This window comes from Mycteria americana, chromosome 10 (assembly GCF_035582795.1).
Source record: "Mycteria americana isolate JAX WOST 10 ecotype Jacksonville Zoo and Gardens chromosome 10, USCA_MyAme_1.0, whole genome shotgun sequence".
Classification (NCBI taxonomy): Eukaryota; Metazoa; Chordata; class Aves; order Ciconiiformes; family Ciconiidae; genus Mycteria; species Mycteria americana.
The window spans coordinates 17660049-17681178 of NC_134374.1; the positions used below are offsets into that span (position 1 = coordinate 17660049).

Below are 21130 nucleotides of genomic sequence, written 5' to 3' on the forward strand. Positions count from 1 at the left end.
TGCCTAAAAGGCAATTCAAATGACAGCGCCTAGCAAAACTCCTAACCCTGAATGGAAGTCCACTCATGCGTATGTTGGCTCTGCTAATACAAAAGCCATGGGCAAAATCTGACTACATCACCAAACTATGTGGATTTTGCTATTTATTATTATTGTGGAGTTATTATATTATGTCCTTGCCACTATGGACAGCAAAAAGCTTCAAATGCTGTGTACCAGCATACCGTTAAGGAAAAAGTCAACAATATCCAAAATGTGGCCGAGAGCTCAAAAACATCTGCTTTACGTACTAAAATTTTCCAGTGCCAGGCACCAACACATCAACCTACTGCCTGACCAGGGGTTTACTCTAACCAAGAAAACCTTAATGGGTATACACACACAAGAGAAAGTGGGGACTATCAAGGTGACCCTCAAAGGCCTGAGGAGGAGGAGGGTAGTGAGGCAGAGAAAAGGGGACGTGGCTGTGGGAGAGCTGTGCTATGGAACAGAATGAGGTGAAAGATGGAAATGAGGAAATGACAAAGAGTTGAGTTAGAGAAACAGTGCAAATGACCATGGCAATGGGGATTAGGAAAGGAGAGAATATGTTAAACAGAGCCTTGGGAGGATACTGGTGAAGGATGGAGATTCAAAATGGGGAAACGGAGACTGGGAGGATGAGATAGGTGGGTACAGTGATACTGAGGGACTGGTGGGCATGAAGTTAACGGCGTGGGCAACAGTGTGGGAGATATTTGATAGTATCAGGGAAATATCCCCATGGGTCAAATAAACACAGCCGCTCAAAGTTACAAAATGCCATCAACCTTAAATAAATTAGTAAGCATGTGACCCATGGAAAAAATGGTTTAGCTATCTATAATCTACCTTTCTCCTCTGGTTATTTTTGTTCTTAAAGACTGCCTGAAAATCTCACCTGGAATATAAACTGATGAAAAGATGTCTGGGCCTGCAAAGAACCACCAACCGTATTTCTGAGAAGTGACAATGGTTAGGTATTAACTCAGATGCTTAGTTTTCCATATTTAAAGGTCAGCATCGTAGCACTTAGCAAGAGAGTACTAATGAACGTACTTTAGACACCTAAAATATTTACATCTGAGTTGTAAATATCTAGCTACAGTTAGGTAAAATTATTTGACTATGGTTAGATGGATGGGTACATAGCGACAGGTAAGTATTGACATTGACACGTAAGACAGTGCACGAGGGCAGAATTGCTCTCTATGCAAATGTTTAGATCGGGCTTGACAGAAACTGCTATGGCACAGAAAAATAAGGGTACAGATGTCTTCTATAGCACTGAGTACCTGTGCCTCTGAGCCAAGCTCCACGCATGTAACCTGAGCGGAGGGGCGTCCAGGCCAAGCCACCGGCCCGGGCTCTCCCACACGCAGCTGGGCCAGACAACCCCGGGAAGTGGGCAGGTGCGTTTTTAAGCTTTCACACCGCTTGGAGCGGCGGCTGTACATCTCCAGGCACAAGGGAGCCCCGGCCCTGGCAGCACCCCGCCCCCGGCGGGCAGTCCCGCTGGCAGGTCGCGCCGGCCCCTCGGTCACCTCACCTCAGCGGCGAAGGCTGTGCCTTTCCGTCCCACCTCATGTCTCCCAATGATTTTTGGTTGTCCTCGCCTGAGGGGCTCGGCGGGAACAGCACCACCAGGACCGCACCCCTCCCCACACCTGGCTGGCAGCAAGCCCGGCGGCAAAGAGCCGCGGGGACCCGAGCGCCGGGGGAACGCTCTGCGCATGCGCCCTGGCGCCGCGGGCCCACCGGCTCGGGCCCGCCGTGTGGGGGCTCCCTGTGGCGCACGCGCGCTGTGCGGCGGCGGGCGCGGGGGGGTGTCCGGCCCGAGGCGCTCGCTCCCCTCCGGCGGCGGCGGCGCAGGCGGCGGCGCAGGGAGCTCGTCCGTCGGCGGCAGCGGGTGGGGGAACGGGCCGCCCTCCGGGCTGCCCCCGGCATGGGGCGCTGCTGGGGCCGCCCCCCTCGCCGGGCCCGGCGCGCCCCCGGACTCTGCCTGCGGCGCCGCCCGCGGGGCCTGTAGGGGCGGCCGCGCCGCGCCTGGCCGGGGGCAGCGGCGGCATGAGGAGCCGCTGCGGCCGCCGGCAGTGAATGGGCGTCGCGGCGGAGCGGGAGGAGCCGGAGCCGCCGCTGCCGCGATGGCTCAGGAGAAAATGGAGCTGGACCTGGAGCTGCCGCCGGGGAGCGCCGCGGCCCCGAGCGACGGGGGCGGCCTGAGGAGATCGAACAGCGCCCCCCTCATCCACGGGCTCAGGTGAGCGCGGCCCGGCCCGGCCCGCGGCGCCAGCGGCGGGTCCCGGCGCCCCGGCGGCAGCTGGGCCCGCCCCGGGTCAGGCTGCCGGGACGTGGGCGTTTGGCCTCCGCTGTGTCGGGAGCGGGGTCCGGGGCCGCCCTGGTTGTATCCCCGGGGGTTGCTCCGTGTTTATCCAGGCCGGCCTGGGAGGTCTGCTCCCCACCGCCCGTCCCGCAGTGATGGTGATGTTTTGGGGCGCCTTGGGCGTATGGGGAGATGTGGGTTCCTGACTGGTGCCCCAGGCAGGGAGGGATTTAGGTGAGATAGCCCTCCAAGTGTGGAGGGGTGCAAGAAAGCCTAGCTAGAGGTGCTGTAGCTTTATTAAAACGCTTTGTTTGTTTTCATCTAGGTCTGCTGTGTGTTGTGTAGCTGAGAAACATACAGTATGCAGCGTCAAGGTTGTAGCTGTTATTATAGCTAAAGTAGCAATCTCTGTGATTTCTGTAATGGTTCAAGTTTGACCAAAAAAAATCATGGCTCCTTGTACGATTACAACAGTAAATGCCTTCAGAACAATTGGGCGAATTCGGTGAAGAACATAATTTCATGGGACCTTGAAAAATACATAAGTTTTACACGCAGTGTAAAACAATGTATCAGTTGTCCTGGAGTTTTGCTGGACGATACTAATTTTGTCAGTATGGATATTGCCATCAGCCTGTGGCAGGTGGTATTTGAAGGGGGGTTGGGTGTTTGCCATGTGTTCCAGGTCTAGCTCTCTTCAGCTGACAGGGCAGGGACAGCGGCAGTCCCAGGCAAGGGCGAGGAGGAGAGCTCTCAGATATGCACGATCTCTTGTATGGTTTTGTGTTTGGGTGAGTTTATAGCTCAGAGTGCTATTTCTTGCCTCCCCTGGGCTGTCATGAAGTTGGGAGATGCCCCCATCTGCTACATGGTGTGGCTACCATCTAACTTCAGGGTGTTCCGTGTACTACTGCTAGTAGTATGTCAGCAGTTTGGGAGAGCATACCGACAACAAACTGTATAAAAGATAGTATAATACATGATAAGTACTTACTGTTTTTTTCCTTAAACTTCATGTTTCTGTAAGGAACTAGGTATCAAGTGACAAATCTCATAAATCTTTTGTACCAAAATGGTTAACAGTACATTCTAGTTCAGAGGAAGTACTAATTCTTGCCTATTCAGTCATGATTTAATGTTAAGTAAACATAATGGTGATTCTTTTACGTAATCCTACTGAAACAACTATCAGTTTACATTTCCATGCAGTATAGAAGTATTGCGAATGGCAGTTGTTCCTCAGGGAGATTTCTGAGCAGGTAAACTAGTTGTGTAACTGAGACAAGGTGTGTTTATAATCTCAGCCTTCTGTAAGTTGTTTCTTACAAACTTCAGACCCTTGACTCTTTAAAAAAAAAAAAAATCCCATAACTATGCTGTAAACAAATTATTTATTTCAGGGCCTGGGCAGGTAGAAGGGTAAGCCTGAGCTCTTGCCTTGAAACTGTGCAGGCACTATACGTTAGGTGTTTATACAAATTAAACTGAAATGCCATTGAACTAATTTGAGGTGGTTGCAGTGGTTTGCCTGTTAGTTAGGAATTTTCTAGCAGAAAACTGTTTTTGCAAGATTGCAGCTCTTGGCAAGAAACTTCAGTTTTTCCCAGAATGGATTTGTTGGGTAAACTGAAACAAAAGCTCTTGCTCTTAAACAGCTTGCTTTTTCTGCTCTGCCTCCTGTTTTGACTTCTTCATTAACAGATCTAGTAAGGAGCTTGGACAATGAGTTACCGTAGAGCCAGAGAACATTTTTAAGTGGAATATTTTAGATTACAGAAGTTACCTTTCACAGAACTTTTGATTCTTGTTTTCATGCCAAATAAAATTGATTTTTAGTGGGAACTGTAAGAATTTTCTGTGAAAGGTAAGTCTGAGATCTGACCAGCTCTGGTGTTTTTGCAAGGGAGATTAAAGGTAAGGATATTGTAGGGTTTTTTTCCCTCTCCCTCTCTTCTCTTCTAGTTAGCACTGAATATTGGACTTAGCCTATGGTAATGTGTTACACAATCATTGCAACCTGTTTTCTCCACTCAAACCCTGGATTTCAGGATGTTGTGTTTGCATGCCGACCAGTACACTTACGCTAAAAAGGAGTTGTAGCTGTTGACCTCAGCCAACTCATCTCTAAACATGACGTTGCGGATCCCTTAAATTTCTCTTCTTCTACTGCCTATCAAATGGCAACTGTTTGATCTTTTGTAGCTGTAAACCGAGTGAAACTTCTTTGAAAATTGTAAATGATGTCTGGTCATTTGTACTTGACGTTTTAGAGAAAGAGAGTCAATGCATTCTTCTTGGCAAAAAGCACAGTGCTTATGCCAATTCCTATTGGCTTTTCTGTCACAGTATAAGCTTTGTTTTATTTACAGCTAGATAAAAGCTATCTAAAACTTACATATCTGACTGGTGCATTTTAAACTGGAGGATTCTGTTAGTGATGTGTCTTTAAAGTGCATTATGATTATCAGTCTTTAGAACAAGGTAATACTATTGGTCAGATTCGTTTTAAGAAATTGTATTTGTTCATCCCAGGTTAGCAGCCGAGACAAAAAGATACAACTCACTTCTTGTAATTTGGCTCTAATTACAATCTTACATTTGGATCTGTTTGCCTGTGCAGTTCCTCAGTGATTTTTAGGCATGGAAATTGTAGGATTGTGGCTCAACATTTTTTTCCTAGTGACCATAAAGCTTAGCTAATTTTTGCAGTCTCATTCATTAAGTGCTGATCAATGGCTGTTGATAACACTAGTGATGACCAGTGAAACTTGCTTTAGGAATCAATAAAACTAAAGTTGCCTTGAGAAAGGAGCTAATTTTATATCAAATCCTGCGTTATTAAATGGATGCGCTGCTTCCTGGTTAGAAACGTGGCTGTGGTCAAAAGTCTTAGGGCTTTAAAAACTGGTTTTCCTGTATGTTTAATTTAACCTCTCCTGGAAAAAAGTTCAGAATTTTCATAGTGATAAGATTTATCAAGATACTGTATTTTTTTTTATTATTCTATATTATCTATGGCATTGAAGCTGGTTTCATTTATAAGTTTGTTCTGTTGAATGTTGTTTGAAGCAATATGCAAGCTGCAGCCATTCCAAACATAATAAATTCCCATAGAAATGATCAGTCTTAACAATTTTTTCAGTTATTCTGAAGATGCATTATGATTAATTAAAGTCATTAATTGGAAGTAGCTGGAACTCGGGGGAAGAACAGTTTGGTTTCCACTCTGTGCCAACAAGCTGAAAGAGTCCTTGCATACCTGCCTCTTGAGTGCTTTTTCTTGAAATGATAGCTGTCATAGCATTTGAAACTGAGCTTATATTAAGAAGTACTTTTTGATAGGAAGGAAATGGCTTTTGCATTTGACAAGTGTTTCTTTTCACAGTGATAATTCACAGGTGTTCCAGGCTAACGTTTTGCGAACCCGCAGGAACAGTACCACAGTTATGAATCGTCATAGTCTGGTAAGAAAACTATTAGACCAACCGCATTAGGTCCAAAGCAGAAGTGTGCAAACAGGATTAAAGAAGAAAATTAGATTGTAGTCTGTGAAACTAATACCACATGTTTTCAGAAACAAAGCTCTAGACTGTGACATTAATATGCTGTAGCTGTAGTGAAATGTTATTTATAGACCGTTTAGCCTTGGAGAGTACTTATATTTCATTGTGACCATAACTTTGTTTATGAAATGCAAGCAGATGTTCTAAGAGTAAGAAAGGTAGTTCACAAGGAAAACTAATTACATAGATGTATTGTTCAGTAACCAGCATGCTAATAATTTCTGATTTTTTTTTAAAAGTGCAGTGATGTTCTGATCTGAAATTGTCCTTTATATAGTAATGACAGAATAGACTTGTTGTAATCAACAACTGATATAATAAGATATAACTGGCTGATAGAACATGAATCTTGAGACTTCCAGGGTGAATGATTCTATATTTCTTAGAAACGTTCATTTGTGATTTCAACTTTTGTCAGACCTCTGTTATTGCAACTGCTCAAATCTGAATTTTTAAAGTATCAGTCTAAACCCAGAGAAAATATTGCATATCATGTGGTTTAGTATTGTACAAATTGTGGTAGAAGGGTGTGATTTTGACTGATAGAGAACACTTGCACAGGATCACATAGACAGCATGATTTGCTAACCCTTAAAGGTTAGCAAACCCTTAAAGGTTAGCACCTTTTAGGTGTGTGGGGTAGTTATTTCCTGTAACCAAAAGGAATTTTTGGCCAGACTTTAATTTATAACCAGAAATGTAACTTTACCCCTAAGAAAGCCTTAAAAAGCAGGTAGACCAGGATAACATCCAGCTGCATTCAGTTGATTAGTAATGTTTTGGAAAAATGTTGGGGTGGGAGAGGAGTAGTATCAATTTTCTTTTAAGTATGGGAAATGAAGTCCCTGTAATGCTAACAGCAATTATCCTGTTTTTCTTAGTTACCTTTTGAAGATGCTTTAGAAATAATTTGTTAGCCTCACATTAATGGTTGAAGAATACTACTCTTCTGTTTTGTTGACTGATGCCCCTTAGCTAAAATTCTGCTTTAAAATCAGGACAGACAACTACTTCAGCAAAGGTTTGCATCTGTAACAGAACTGGGATACTTATGTAAAAGTCTAGAAAGATTGGTGGAAAAGCCTTTCTCCTATTAGGATATCAAACCCGACAGAACGTATTATGGTAAAGATTTCTTTAAACAACAGTCTTTCTTCATATAGATTTTTAGAGTGGCAGCTTAGGATAAATTTGTTTATGCTTGTGGTCAGACAAAAGGAGAAACAAAGGCGAAAGCTCAGTTTATTGTGTTTACTTCTTGAAGATCCTCAATTGTTGGGTAAAAAAGATGCTAATTCAGGGCACATTGCCCGGAACGTGCTGGGAAGCAGGAGCTACTTCGCTGATGGGCTAGCTCTTCTGGCTGCTGCTAATAGATGTTTCAGTCTTATGGGCTGAACCAGTGTTCCAGTCTTCATGGGATGATATTCTTAACCCTTCACCACACTTGAAGGTTGTTAAAAAGCATCCTGAAAGTTAACTTTCTTCTTTGCCCCCGGCTGACCAGGTGCTGACAGAATATAGTTGAAATTTTACTTATGCTAAAAATCACATGCTACATTGCTAGATCAGTGCCTTGTCCACTTTGAAATACTTCTTTGAATTATGGTCTGGTTTTGGTTCTGTTGAAGATGGTAGGGAGGATGGAATTGGAAAGGAACTTAGACATTATCTCATCTTTCTGTGGTCTTAAATCAGGACCATCCATAGATAAATGATTTTGTGAAAATAATTAAACTTTCAGCATTAAGGACCCTAAGCAACCTTACCTGGTATTCTTGCTATAGTGAAGTAGTAAGTGTAGTTTTATGATGTTAGAGATATTCTAAGAAGCTAGATTTCATCTACTTTAGTAAATTAAATTTTACAATAAGTAGGTGATAAAGTGTACTTCAAAACCCACTTTTTTGTATTTAGGAAAACTAATCCAAGTTTTATTGCAGTGTAGGCTCTAATAAAGAGGGTGAAATGATTCAGTAAGGGACTGAAACTGTGGTAATTTAGTGTTATAAGTACAGCTAAAATGTTATGCTTTGTTAAACTTTGTGGAAAAAAATTGATTAGTATTTGTCTAATCTGTGTTGTGTTCACTGTCATGTGAACAGTGGGAGTTGCTAAAATGCTCTGATAACTGAAGGTCGTACTCTATCTAGCTCCATCTTCAGGGCTGTTGTGGTTGCCCCAGTTGCTCAGCTGAATTCCCAGATCTTCTCTTTTTTGAGTAGCTTCTCCAAGTCTGACTCCAACTCTTTTATAATGATGACTTACAGGGGCAGCTATGTCATTTTGGCTGGGGCTTAATCTGCAGTTTTCTGACACTAACTGTAATTGCCAAGGAAGGGTCAACTAGGCTCAGTATCCGCTGTTTATTTCCTTCCAGAAGATATCAGTGGCATCTAGTGAGTAAATGTTTTGGTGTTTTTTCCTTTGTTTGTGTAGTTGGGGTTTTGGTTTTGTTGTTTAAGCAAAGCATTTTAGTCCGTGGTTAGATGTTTTGGTAGTATTTCAGCAAAAGTTGATTTTTAAATTTTTTTAAAGCTAGGTAAGTTCCCTCTTACGGTTCACTGTGTGGCCTCACGGATGCTTGTGTTGGCAGGAGACAGGGGGCACTGCAGGGACGGCAATGGAAGGGCAGAGGCCCCAAGGGCAGGTGACTGCTTACTTTGGCTGTGCTGCCTGCCAAACTGGCTCTTCTGAAACTTTACCTTCAGTGAAAAAGGTTATCTAACATACTGGAGAAGGGAGGAGGGGGAAGGTGTTTCTGTTCCATGTGATAGTGTAGTAGTTTGTAATGTTTTTTATTTAGCTTTGTGCTTTCTTAAAACATTGGGGATTTGACTAGCATAATTTTAACAAATGGGTTTGGTCTGCTTTAGCAAGTATCCTTTAGAAGTGACTGAGGCTTCTGATAGTTTCTTTTCACAAGAATTAAATCAAAGGACTACAAACAGGGAAAAGGTGAGTTTTAAGCATTGACAAAGCAAGGACTATGACTTGGAGGTGGGATGTAGGATCCTCAGAGTTAATGGATTTAGTTAGCGCGTTAGATCCTGCAGAGGAACACTTGGTTGTCTTTTTATAATTTTTATTTTACACTGCAAGCCACTGGTTTTGTATATATTCTATTAATGGCAAACCTTAAAGTATGTGGATCACAGTCATAAAATTAGAATATAATGAGTGGAACAAATGCATTTCTACTGTGGAGTGACAGAGTGAATAGGCAGGAATGTACAATTGTCCAGATCCTTTTCTCTGCATGGGAATCAAGGTCAACTCAAGGTCCACGTTGGCTGGTATAGCTTGGAGGAATTTTTATTAGGTGTGCAGGATTTTTGGGAGCCCGGTATAATAGTAAAGCTGACATAAACTAGACTTAAGAAGTAGCAAATCAAACCATTATAGCTGTTAGACTTTAGTATATATTATGATGACTAAATTCTGGCACAAACATTAGACATCCTCTGTGTGAGTCTGATAGGCTACTATCTTTTGTGAGAAAAAGGGCGTGATGTCTTTATGATTGGGTTTTTTTAGAGGGAGGATTCTGGATATATGAAGCATTAATAGTCTGTGATAACTTACCATAACCTTTTGTGTAAGACAGCAACATCTTTGTATTCTCCATGGCACTGATTAGAAGATGGTGCAGTAGACGGTTAACTGAATGTTTGTTAGTTCTCCAACTTTAGCATAAGGAAGAGCTCTAGTAATGTTTTGTGAAGGGCATGAAGCCTCATACTGCATAAAGTGTATAAACACTTATTAATAATACAAACCTTACTTGCTGAACACACATCCATTTTAAAAAGACACGTTTTTTGGAGGGGTTGTCAGCTTACAGAGAAGAGGTTAAACCTCTATTCAAAGCTTTAGCTTTGAATTTTTGATCCCTGAATGGGTTATGACAAAAGTCAACTGAGGGTCAGACATTTGAGGGATGGGAAATATATGAAAGGAAATTATATTTTGAGAAAATAACTTTTAATTACTTGGGTTTGAGTATGCAGTTCTAGATCATAGTATTCCAGTGAGATCTTGATGCAAAACTGATAAAATTAATAGACCATTTTTAGTGACATCCTCTCTGATTTCACCTGAATTGGTGAAGCTCTTAAGAAACCATAAGGAAGGTACTTAGCTCTTTGTTAACCTTCTAATAGCTAATTTTTTTCACCTGTAAAAGTACTAGTTTATAGGCAGACAACAATCCAGAAACCTTTTTGCACAGTGTGTGGTTTTGGCTTTATATTTTTAAATGAACTATTGGGGAGCCTTCTGGACCACTTAAATGAAACTATTTATGCAACTATAAATATTAAGGGTGACAGTGTGCTAGTTAAAAGCAGCTTCATTCTGTAGAGAGGGCTGTGAATTCTAGTTGCCTGGAAATGAAGTGAAAGGCAGGCTGATACCAATTAGCGTCTGTTAGCATACAAAGCAGTATGATATGAAAATACATATTATCATGTTCTTGCAAGTAATTAATGTAGTTTGTTTATACTGAGAATGTTATGAATGCTGGGGTTTTAAAAAAAAAACAAACCAACATATATTTTTTTTTAGTTTGCGATACCACTGTAGAGTGGTTACTAACATTCCTGCATCTTTCTCTCCCTTTTCCTGTAGTTTGTAAGTGTGTTTCAGTTGTATGTGGCTTTGTTTTGCAGTTTGTGCCATCATCCCCTATCCGTATTCCTAGCAGCCGCCTCCATCAAATCAAACAGGTAAGCACAAATCCTAATTATTTTTTTTTTTTTAATTTTTTATAGGTGGTTGGTTTTTTTGCAGTTAATGTGTAATGCCCTTCAAATGGCTATAGATTTTACTTTGAAACTGTAGTAGAGAGTCTGCAGCAGTCTATCACTTCAAGGTGTTTTCAAAAGTAAAACAGTTCTAAATTTCATGGAGTAGAATGCATCTTATAGTGAGAAGAAGACTTGAGCAGAAAGAGAAATCTTAAAATGGTTATTTTAGAAATGAAACCTTTAATGTAAACCCTTAGGGTAAAGTTTCACCAAGTTTTTGGCAGTAGTGCCAGCATAAATATTTAGGGACAATAACAAAGTGTTCCTTAACTTGGTTGGCACAAGACCTTGTGCAGCCAGAAAATTAACTGAATAAGGCAGCACTCTGGCTGAAAAAGAGTTTGGACACTTCTGGCTGGGCTATTTTTCATCTGTGTGATTTTCTTGTCTGGATCACTGTACTCGTGCTGTCACAGCATGAGCAGAGGGGGAAGGGCACAAGAGCAAACACTTAAGAAGGGTGCGGGGGGTGGTAAATATCTGAGTAGGCTTAAATAGCACTGCTAACAGACAACAGACTGCAGTCTACAGATTCAAGTTTTAAAATCAACAAGCTCAAACTCCTGTGGCTCCTCCATTTTATATGGAGGACTTTTTGACAGTAGAATGTTTATAAAATTGGCTTGAAGATGCTTGATTTTTTTTTTCGTGATTTTTTTTTTTTTTAGCTTGCTGGTTTTCGGTGCATAGGCTTGATTTTTACAGGGTGGAAAGTTAAGAAAACAATTTAATGCTTCGGACAGCATTTTCAGGGTATGATGTCTGAAGTGATGGAAGGCACTTCTGCTTCCCACCTCAGATATTTAAGGTGTATGCATAGTAATCCTGAAGAAAATAACTGCTTGCTTTCATTATGTAAATAATGTACTGGCTTAAAGAGACTCTGGAGCACTCAGGTCAGTTGTAGTGCTGTTTTTATCAACATAAAAAAGCTTAGGATTAATATGTAAATGTGATGAGAGCAAGGGAATGAACTATTATGGCTCTGCTATATTACATGAAGTAAAGTTTGAGAATTCAATTATTTTGAAAATACTTCTGTATTCATACTTGTTCCATACATTTATTAAAGCGAACAATGACATGTCCTAATTTGTGTTTGATCATTAAATTCACAAGTTGAAATTCCATGTTCTGTATACTTACTGGCACAGATGCAAACCTGTGATTTAGTTCTGATCTCTTTCAAATCTTAGCAAATAGTCACACAGTTGAACTATGTTAGTAAGACTCTTCCTACATATGATGAAGATTGTGAAGATGTTTAGTTGGACTTTTATTCTTGAACTGGACTGAATTAGGGAATCTACTCATTCATTCACCAGACTGGACAGTATTCAGTTAGTTTTAAGGAGTGGTGCCTACCTAAGGGGAGATTGAGTCAAGTTTGTACTTGGTGTTAATGTTTAGTTTAATTTTACATCTTTAATCCAGTTTAATAATATTTAATGGATGTTTTAGAAAAAAACACTAAATCACGAATTTGTCGTGTACAATGCACTGTATTGCAAATGAAATGCTGACAAGTGTCTACTTAGTTACTAATCCATAGAATAAGGTAAGAATCCAGCCATGCTTTTGATGATTATCTGTACTAGTTTCTACTTTGTGAAATAATATTATGCAAGACTGCATAAAGATACTCTAGCATGTGCAGAATTTTTGGTTCATATTATTATTGTTCAGTTTTGTAACTACCTCTTGGATAGTAACGAAAATAAAAAAGCTGCTTGAGAAACAACGAATTCCCATAAGCACTTCTTATGTGATAGTCTTTCTTGCTACATGTCTCTTTCCTGACCTTTCCCCCTCATTCCTTTTCATGTAGTGAGAACTTAAGGTTATTTTTGCTTAACGGAGTTGAATTAAATTTTTTGCATACTGAACTGAAATAAAACAAGCTTTTCTGATTTGCTGTAGGAAAGCTTTTATTTTGGTCTTAATTTTTCATCTGCTAATCTTTTAGGAAGAAGGAATGAATTTGATGAACAGAGAAACAGTACGTGAAAGGTAAGCATTAAGGCAAACTAGAATACTTAATGCAGTTTTCTGTGGGCCCAGGACAATACATTTCTTTTCTTCTTTATAGAGAAGTGCAAGTAGCAATGCAGATGAGCCACTCATGGGAGGAGAGCTTGAGCCTGGTAATGCATTTGTGCTTTAATTTGTGTTTCTATTATCAGTATCAGGACACTAGAGACTCTCTCATGTCAACATTTTCTTTTATAGTTTGACCTACAATTAAGGTGTTAGTATATCACTGCTTTTGATCAGCAATTTTCCACACCAACAAGGCATAGAATTATCAGTTGTTCGAGAATACATGTGGGTTCCTTGGGCTGGTATGTCAAAAGAAAATTGCATGGATGTCTGCCTGTTCAAATTTTCTTCCATGTTCTGATACTCATCGCATAATGTTTAAGGCTTTTTTGTTTTGGTTAGGTTTTTGTTTTGTTTTTTGTTAATCTTAGCTCATAAGTGGCTGCCTAAAAATTACGAATATGATGGAGGTTAACTTTGGAATCTTACTCAATTCCACACCAATCAGTCCTTTTCATAAGGTATTTGCTCATAAGATTAATTATATGTACTATTTACAGAGCGACAATGATTTTGAAAAATCATCATCACCAAAGCAAGTAGACTTTGTCCCAGTTTCTCCAGCTCCTTCACCTACCAGAGGAATAGGGAAGGTGAGCAAAATGTGGTAATAATGATATTACCTTGAGTAGTGCTAAATAAATTCAACCGAATTAGTAGCAAAATATTAAGCCACCTTTCTACCTCAGCTGCAAACAAGAAACTAGAGAGTAAACAAAAAGAGCCTAAAACCCCAAACCAGAAAATGCCAGCTAGAAGTTGTACATCTTGTGGATGTGAATTTCTGTGGAGTGTTCGACTGTTAATCTGTGGTTAATAAACTTTATTCTTTATTTGTCTTCCTCTTGGAATAAGAGGAAGGGGCATACATTCTTACTTTATGAACCATAGTCTGTTTAACCAGACTATGGTGAAATAAATCCTTGTCAACTTGCATGTATTCTGCATGAAAATGCAATCTATCCAACTTTTTCTTGATTTTTTTTTTTTCTCAGTAGCAAAAAGTGGTATCTCAGTATACCCAGCCATATTGACTGGTTGCTTAAATTGATAGTGGGTTGCTTATTTACCTGCAATAAGGATCAGTTGTTACCATATGAGTGTGATACAGTGTTTATATGTAAATAACACAAACTGTTTTACTCTCAGCAATGTTTCTCACCATCTTTGCAAAGTTTGGTGAGTAGCAGTGGATTGCCTCCAAGTCCTAGCCCAAGTCCAACACGACGATTTTCAAGGTAAGTACCAGATTATGTCAATAATAGAAAATTGGCATAGCTTACTCACAGTAGGCTTTTGAAATACCAGAATTTGCTATATACATAATTGATTTCTGATCACAAATACAACTTTATATATGTAAACTTTGAATTTTACAATGTTCTAAAATATTTGTTAAAATCCTCATGTCATAACATCGGGAAAGTGGGCTGCATTTTGGCATCTGTTTTCTCAGTGTAGTCTCTAGTGCTCTTAATCAGATCTTAAGCAATTGAATTGAATTCTAAGGGGAAAAAAACCCAAACAGATTTAGGGTTTGTTACTGATTCTGGTTTTAGTGGCATTGGATGCTGTTTTGAGTGATATGGGCATACAATTAAATTTTATTAGGCCCTAACAGTTCAGCAAAGTACTGCCTGTCAGTTGAGATCTAGTCAGTGCCTAGATGTGAGCTTTTAGACTGCCCCAGCTGTGAAATAATGTGACTAAAATTTTTCTGGAATTTTTTTTTTTCCCCCAGGAAAAAAAAAAAAGGACTTATTCTGGATAAGCTGTTTTAATGCCTATTTTCTTAGTGTTTTTCACTTCGTAGTTTGTTATCTGAGTATCTTTTGATGCTTTACATGTTTTCAGGCTTCCTTTATTAATGGTGATGTCAGTATAGCATATGCCTTCTTTTAGCAGGAGAAGCCAGAGTCCAATTAACTGCATTCGACCAAGTGTTCTTGGGTCAATAAAAAGGAAAGGTACAGTATTTCATTTTGACTAATATAATAAGTCAACTTGTTAATTTTATAATAATCCATATAGCTTTCTTCATAACTCTCTTCAATTGGCTGATATTTCAAAGAGTGACTAGAAATAGAGCATATTACAGATGACCAACTAAATGGAACTATTTGTAGGGATAAAACAGACAAATTGATAAATTACTTTTTACTATTCTGTAAAACTAATCGTTCTGTTCTAATGCCTCTCCATTGCTGTAGTCATATAGATCTGATAAGAAACTAATGTAACCTGCTTAACAAAACAAGAACTACAACTATTGGTATATTTAACTTCACAAATAGAAAATTTTGAAAGTCCTGGCTAACTGAAGCGCACAGGTACTGTAGGTTTAAAATCATCATCCTTCTGATGATTTTAAATCTACAGTAGAAAGCAAAAACTGATCCAGAGACCTGGTAAACACCTTACTGCTTTATTGGGAAATGTTTCTCTATCTTCCTACATTTTTCTTCAAGTTTAACTTCTGGTTATTTTATCGCATCTGTTTTTAAATATACCTTCATGCTTCACCTTTAACAGAACACTTCTGGCTCTGAGGCAGCTTTTAAAATACTTTTATCTAGTTCTGTTGTAGCCTATTTAAGCATATGTCTATCCTCCCTTCTTCTACTGTATTTGGAAATCAAAGTCAATATATAAGTTTAATTATAATCCTGGACCTTATTTATATTGATTGCAAGAGGAAAAGAAGCTTTCCTTATTCTCAGCTTTTCTACTTTGATGGAGCTAGTTAGTGAACTGATAGCTGAATAAACTGGAACAAAAAAATTATTCTCCACTACTGAAGAATAAATATCTGATACCTAAACCTCAGTTTATAACTCACTAAACTTTCCTGAAGCTTGGACTAGAATGTTTCCAAGAAATAAACAGTCTTTAAAATTTCAGCATTGAACTTCTATGTTTTACATATAAAATAACACTCAATAGATTGTAATAAGTTTGAACCTCTATTCTGTTTGCTCTGTAGAAGTACATTGAAAATAGATCTTAGTTTAAATGAGTAGTAATTTTCTATCACTCCTTATCTCTTACCAAAGGTGTAACAGAGATGGAAGATCATCCAAAAAGATTATTCCAAGGATCCACCAACATGCTTACCCCTGAAGTTTCACATCAGGCGGACCTTGGGGGATGGTAAATGCTGTGCTATTTATTGTGTTGATTTCATCAGAAGCACAAGTCTTTTTTCATCTAGCAATGAGCATGCTTGAGGTTGTTTGTTTTTTTTTAATTAATAACATACATCCCATAATTTTGAAGCACTGAAATTACCACAATAAACAGGCAGTAATATTCACCACAGTTTTACAGTTTCTAGGACTGACTGTTAACATGCTTCACGTATATGGGAGTTGAGCATGTTTAGGAAAAGACACCTCATGGCTGGCAATTTTTGGAGTCTAGTTTCAAGTTGCAATCAAATATGAATGCTAATGCTTGTGGGCGGATTGGGGGGGGGTGGTTCTAACCCCCCCCCCCCCCTTGCTCTTAGTCATATAGGAAAATTAGTCTGTCTGACCCTCCCTGCTGGGAGGAGATAAAAAGTACTATGTAAAAAATCGTAACAACTTGAAATAGCAAGGGATTTTGATCTAGTATTTCAGTCAAGAGGTTAATAATACATAGGGTGTGCCCCCACAACTATCAAGACAGGGTTATTCACAGTACATTTGGCCTTTTTGTCTCTCAGCTAATGTACATAGCTGTGCACAAGCTTTGAGCCCATTGCAGTGGCAGTAATAAAATAGATGTTTTAAAGGTACTTTAAAAACATACTTTTTTTGCACACCCTATTCATAGTAGGCATAGCAGTGCAGGTTCACTTGCTGCATCTTGGTTCAGGAGGTGGTAATTTTTAAAAATACTGTGATGCTATCACTGATGATAGATCACCTGTAGTTACAATTTTGTGTCCTGTGAAATACGTAGTGAATAGTACAACTGAAATATGTACAGTTTATCATCAGCTCTCCTGACAAAAGAGGCCTCTAGATATATGCTAGCCCAGGATCTTGTACGAGATGGGGTAAAGCTTGCAATGAATTGCTCAGCCCGATGTTTCTAATCTGTACACCATTTCTGGGTGAGCTGAAGGAGGAAATTGGCAGAATGTTATCTGTCTGTTTGGAAGTGACTGCAAGGCGTGTAGTTGCAGATTTATTTCAAGTCATAGGGCTTACTGTTCCTTTGAAGATGTACATTTGTTTTTAAAAGGCTTTATAATGAACTGAAGCTCGTATTTGAAACTTACCAGAAAGAGTACCTCATTTCTCATATCTTGATGCTACTCTCTTTTCAGTCTGTCGTCACATGCTCTTGATGACAACAGAAGCAGTGCAGGCTCTTCCTGTGACTCACCAGCTGAAGTCAGCACCAACACAGACTCTCCAGTCTCACTTTCTGACTCCAGATCTCCTTTTTTACCAGTAGATCTTACGGCTAAGTTACCTATTAATTGAGAAGCAGAAGTCTGCTAATGGATACCAAGAAACAGGCTGGATATCAATAAGACTTTCTGTTGTGTGTAACTGATTCTGTTCCTCATAGGAACTTCCAGAAATGTCATTATTTCCAGAAAACTTCCAGAATAGTTCCTTGAGGAGGAATTCACATTTCTAGTGATTTGTATGACATTTACTAAAATACAGTAAGCATTTGAATTGCAAACATATTTGATGCTAACATCAGTAAGCAAGCTGGTGATTTACAATGGATACTGTCTTGTTGGCATAGGTTACAAATACTGTATGTACATTCTGCTTGTGGAATACTCGGCTTTCCAACAGCCAACAGGCAGTGTCCTCACTAATATAAAGTGGTGCTTATGTAGTAACAGTTAACTTTCACATTTGTCCTCAGTCTGAAACCAATGAAGCAGCTTACTAAGTTGTTTTTATTCCCCGAGTGTTAGATATTTGTATTTTTTGTTCTTCATATGAAAGGGGAAATACTACGGGGGGAATTGATTCTTGTGTTCTGTTATGATTGGCTGTTAATCAATTCTGTGTTCTAATAGATGTCAAAAGAACAAGTTGGTGAATTGGCAACTTAAATTTATATGTTGGATTTTATTCATGATCATGACTGCTGTTGTGACTAAATCCAAATTAGGTATGGAACATTCTTCTGGGTTTTTGTATTATTTTCTTCCCCATTTAGATGATGTATTACAGTGGTAGATGCTCTGTTAAAGGTCTTTTACTAGGGAAAAATAGTAATAATGTTTGGAACAAAACATTAAATCCTGAGGTTTTAGTATTTAGTACTTCAGAAGTGCATTATTTTAACAGGCAGTATTCGTCCTCATATATGACTTCACTGGACAAATACAGTGAGGAATCTTGAATGCCTTTTTACAGGCTGAGGCGATCAAACATGTTTAATCTGTATTTAATCTCCTGAGTCACTTCCTCAAGCAATTGCATCAAGTTATTTCTGCTGTTAAAAACTTCAGATGCTGATTGGAAGCCTAGAATTTGGTAATCTGAGATGTTTCAGGATTCTTCTACTATATTTGAAAAGTCAGTGGGTTGAGGCATCCTGATCTCAACTCTGAAATTCCCTAAACAGGAGGAAAAATCTGCAAACCCCACCAGAGACAGCTGTTGCAGATTTTCCAGTGGCAAACTCATTTTGGTTGTTAACTCCTGTTATGCAATTGAACTTCCCCAGCTGGCTCCCCATTCGTACATGTGTATGCATCTGTACTATGTGGCTTCAAGCCTTCTCTCCAGAGAGGTTAATAATGAAGCAAAATGTTTTATTTTTAAACACTAAATCTTTGTAATGTGTAATAAAGTAAGAAAAGTATGGAAACTTCCTCAAGTAGGAGAAAAGCCTGCTCTGAACTCTGCTGTGAAGGATTCACATGGATGAAGCTTTGATTGACAGCAGCTGTCAAAATTAGAAATGGACAACTTGGAGTGCAAAGACCTGAGGACCAATGACCGGTTTCTGTATGTCCTTATTGTAGAAAGAAAGTAGAATGTATTTAATAGTTTTACTCAGTTTAAGTAAGATATGACATGGTTTACTTCTGATTTCATTCCTCTTAAGTTATTGTAATAGTCAACTTCCTGACTGCAGCTCCTCTTTAAATTCAGACCGCCCTTCCTGCCTGTGGCAGATGGACAAGCTTGTGTTTCATGTCTGTTTGCTCTCTGTCGAATATGGCATAGTTTCATTTTGCAATTTCAGGTATGTGCCAAAGAGTTGCTGTGCATTCACTCTTTTGTGGTGAGGGCAAGACTTTTTTTTTTTCCCCCTTAAATCTTGCTTATTTCTTAAGAATGAACCTCCTGGTGTCTCTTCCATTTTTTTTTTTTTTTTAAAAAGATGCATCAGTAGAGGGGTTTAATAGTTGTGTGTGGGTCAACTTGTGTCTTTTCTGTTGAATATTTATGCTATTTTTCAAATAAGTGCCAATAAATGGAAAAATAAATGTGTTTTGCTGTTTCTGCACTTTGTTAGAGAGGTAACCGTATTCTTGTTTTCATCTGTGATTAAATGTTTTTCTTTTTAAATCAGAATATCTATTGTAACCTGCTTCCACCCGGTCTAGCTTACATTTAAGTTGGCCTTAAAATCTGCAGCAGGCTTTTCTGTTTTCCTAGTGCGATGCTATCTTGAAGGTCTGTGACAACTCTAGGAAAACCTGAAGAATGAAACCAAACATTTTCAAAAGACTTTAATAGCTAAACATGTCCCTAGCTTATACCTAGAGGAAGTCGTGGTGGCATAGTTTGGAAGATAGACGCTACAGCTGGCTGCTGGACAGTACTGAGGCTCTTGCCTCTTGGGAAGAAGTGGGGAGTCTTTGTGGTTTGCCTTAATAGGACAATTAATGCTCTTGGAGGAGAGAGAAGTAGTTACGTATCAGCAGTCATTCTTTTCCCTGCTTTGGCAAAACAGAAATTACTTTGAACTTGTGGGAAAAGGCATTCCCATTTCTTGTCCATCCATGTCATCAAGAAGCTGCAGTTTTGTGCCCTGGAGTCAGGAGACATACTTTTCTTTTTTTTTTTTTCCCCACTGAAATGAAAGATTGACTTTTGAAACCAAATTATCCTGCAAAATATGTATCTGGATTCAGGGAATTGGGGTGTTACACAATGTGCATGATCAACCCTGTACTCACATAGTAACTCATGCTGTTAGTATTACCTCTGTTTTACTAATTCCCAATTTACTTGTGAACAATGAATATTGAAGCTTTGCTTGATTAAGTGTTGTGGTTACAGGACTATTCAATATGATGCTCCTTAACTGCTCTGAGTTTTTATTACAAGTATCTATGCCTTTGTCTTCCTCCGAGAAGAAATGGACAGCTTTCTTGTCTCAGGCCATATTGGAAGTATTATGATCATATATATAGAGATATGTATAATATATATGTATGTATTATATATATTATATGTTATATATCATATATTATATATATATTATACTTGCATTATTCTGCAAGTCTTTTGGGGCATACCGCTGTTTCTCTCCAGGATTCTGCCACTCCTCTCAAGGCACCCTTCCAAAGTCGTGCTTGTGATCAGCACTTGACTGGTCTGGTTGAAAACTGTCGTGTAGGATTTGTTGGCAGTTAAATCGGGTCTTGGGCCAGCGTGTCTTCCTTGGCAACTGACAGGTGTTTTTCTTCCTTCCACCTTCTCCAGAATGACATAGTTGCTTGAGGGAACATTGTTAACCGTGCCAGTGCTCAGGGGGACTGTATTTTTGGAATGAGTGCTTCGGTGGTTACTGCATTTAGCAGAGGAATAGATACTCCACGCTAGAGGAGAGGTACAAATGCCAGGAAAAATGAGCTTGTGCATCAGCCAGATCAACTTGCTAGGGTCTTCTGTGTGTTGTCAGCAAGCCAGCTGATCTGAATACTGCACTGAACGGCTGCCCACGGTCCTCCTGGGATTAGTGTAAGAACTTAATCCTAAATGTGTTCTTTTCACCTTTCTTCAGAAAACTTGAGTGTAAATGATTGCCAACCCGTACAAACAGGTCTCCGAAGTCTCGTATTGGTGAGACTGAGACATTTTGATTTATAAATGTGTATTGTGGTTCTAATACTAGTGCTGTCTTTGTGAGTCCAGCCCTGCTCTTGTGCGATTATTTGCTAGTGAAGTGACTAAAGGCAGGAGTGACCCCTGGAGCTCCATCAACTAGCTTCCAGCTTGAGAACAGCTTGTGCATTTCTTAGCAGTAGTCATTTCAGAAATGTTCACTTTATGCTGTTGTGTTCTTGCATATGTTGGAGTCGTAACTCATTTACTTAAAATAGAGAGCTTCAGGAGTCC

At 39.5% G+C, this 21130-nt stretch overlaps 1 protein-coding gene across 1 annotated transcript; it reads left to right on the forward strand.

Annotated features, from left to right (window-relative positions):
* The first annotated feature begins 1885 nt into the window (after positions 1-1885).
* LOC142415009 (P2R1A-PPP2R2A-interacting phosphatase regulator 1) lies at positions 1886-20043 on the forward strand. The gene is made up of 10 exons (XM_075512920.1): positions 1886-2278; positions 5727-5805; positions 10575-10631; positions 12679-12722; positions 12802-12856; positions 13313-13405; positions 13962-14050; positions 14718-14779; positions 15866-15962; positions 17128-20043. The coding sequence occupies exons 1-10, from the start codon at positions 2163-2165 to the stop codon at positions 17285-17287; spliced, it is 852 nt and encodes a 283-aa protein (XP_075369035.1). The 5' UTR covers positions 1886-2162; the 3' UTR covers positions 17288-20043.
* Positions 20044-21130: the final 1087 nt, after the last annotated feature.

Bases quoted from the DNA above. Each gene is read 5' to 3' on its own strand.
- LOC142415009 (XM_075512920.1), top strand. From the start codon at position 2,163: ATGGCTCAGGAGAAAATGGAGCTGGACCTGGAGCTGCCGCCGGGGAGC. The intron at 2,279-5,726 runs GTGAGCGCGGCC...TTCTTTTCACAG, and splicing joins CCCCTCATCCACGGGCTCAG to TGATAATTCACAGGTGTTCC. The intron at 14,051-14,717 runs GTAAGTACCAGA...TTCTTTTAGCAG, and splicing joins CCAACACGACGATTTTCAAG to GAGAAGCCAGAGTCCAATTA.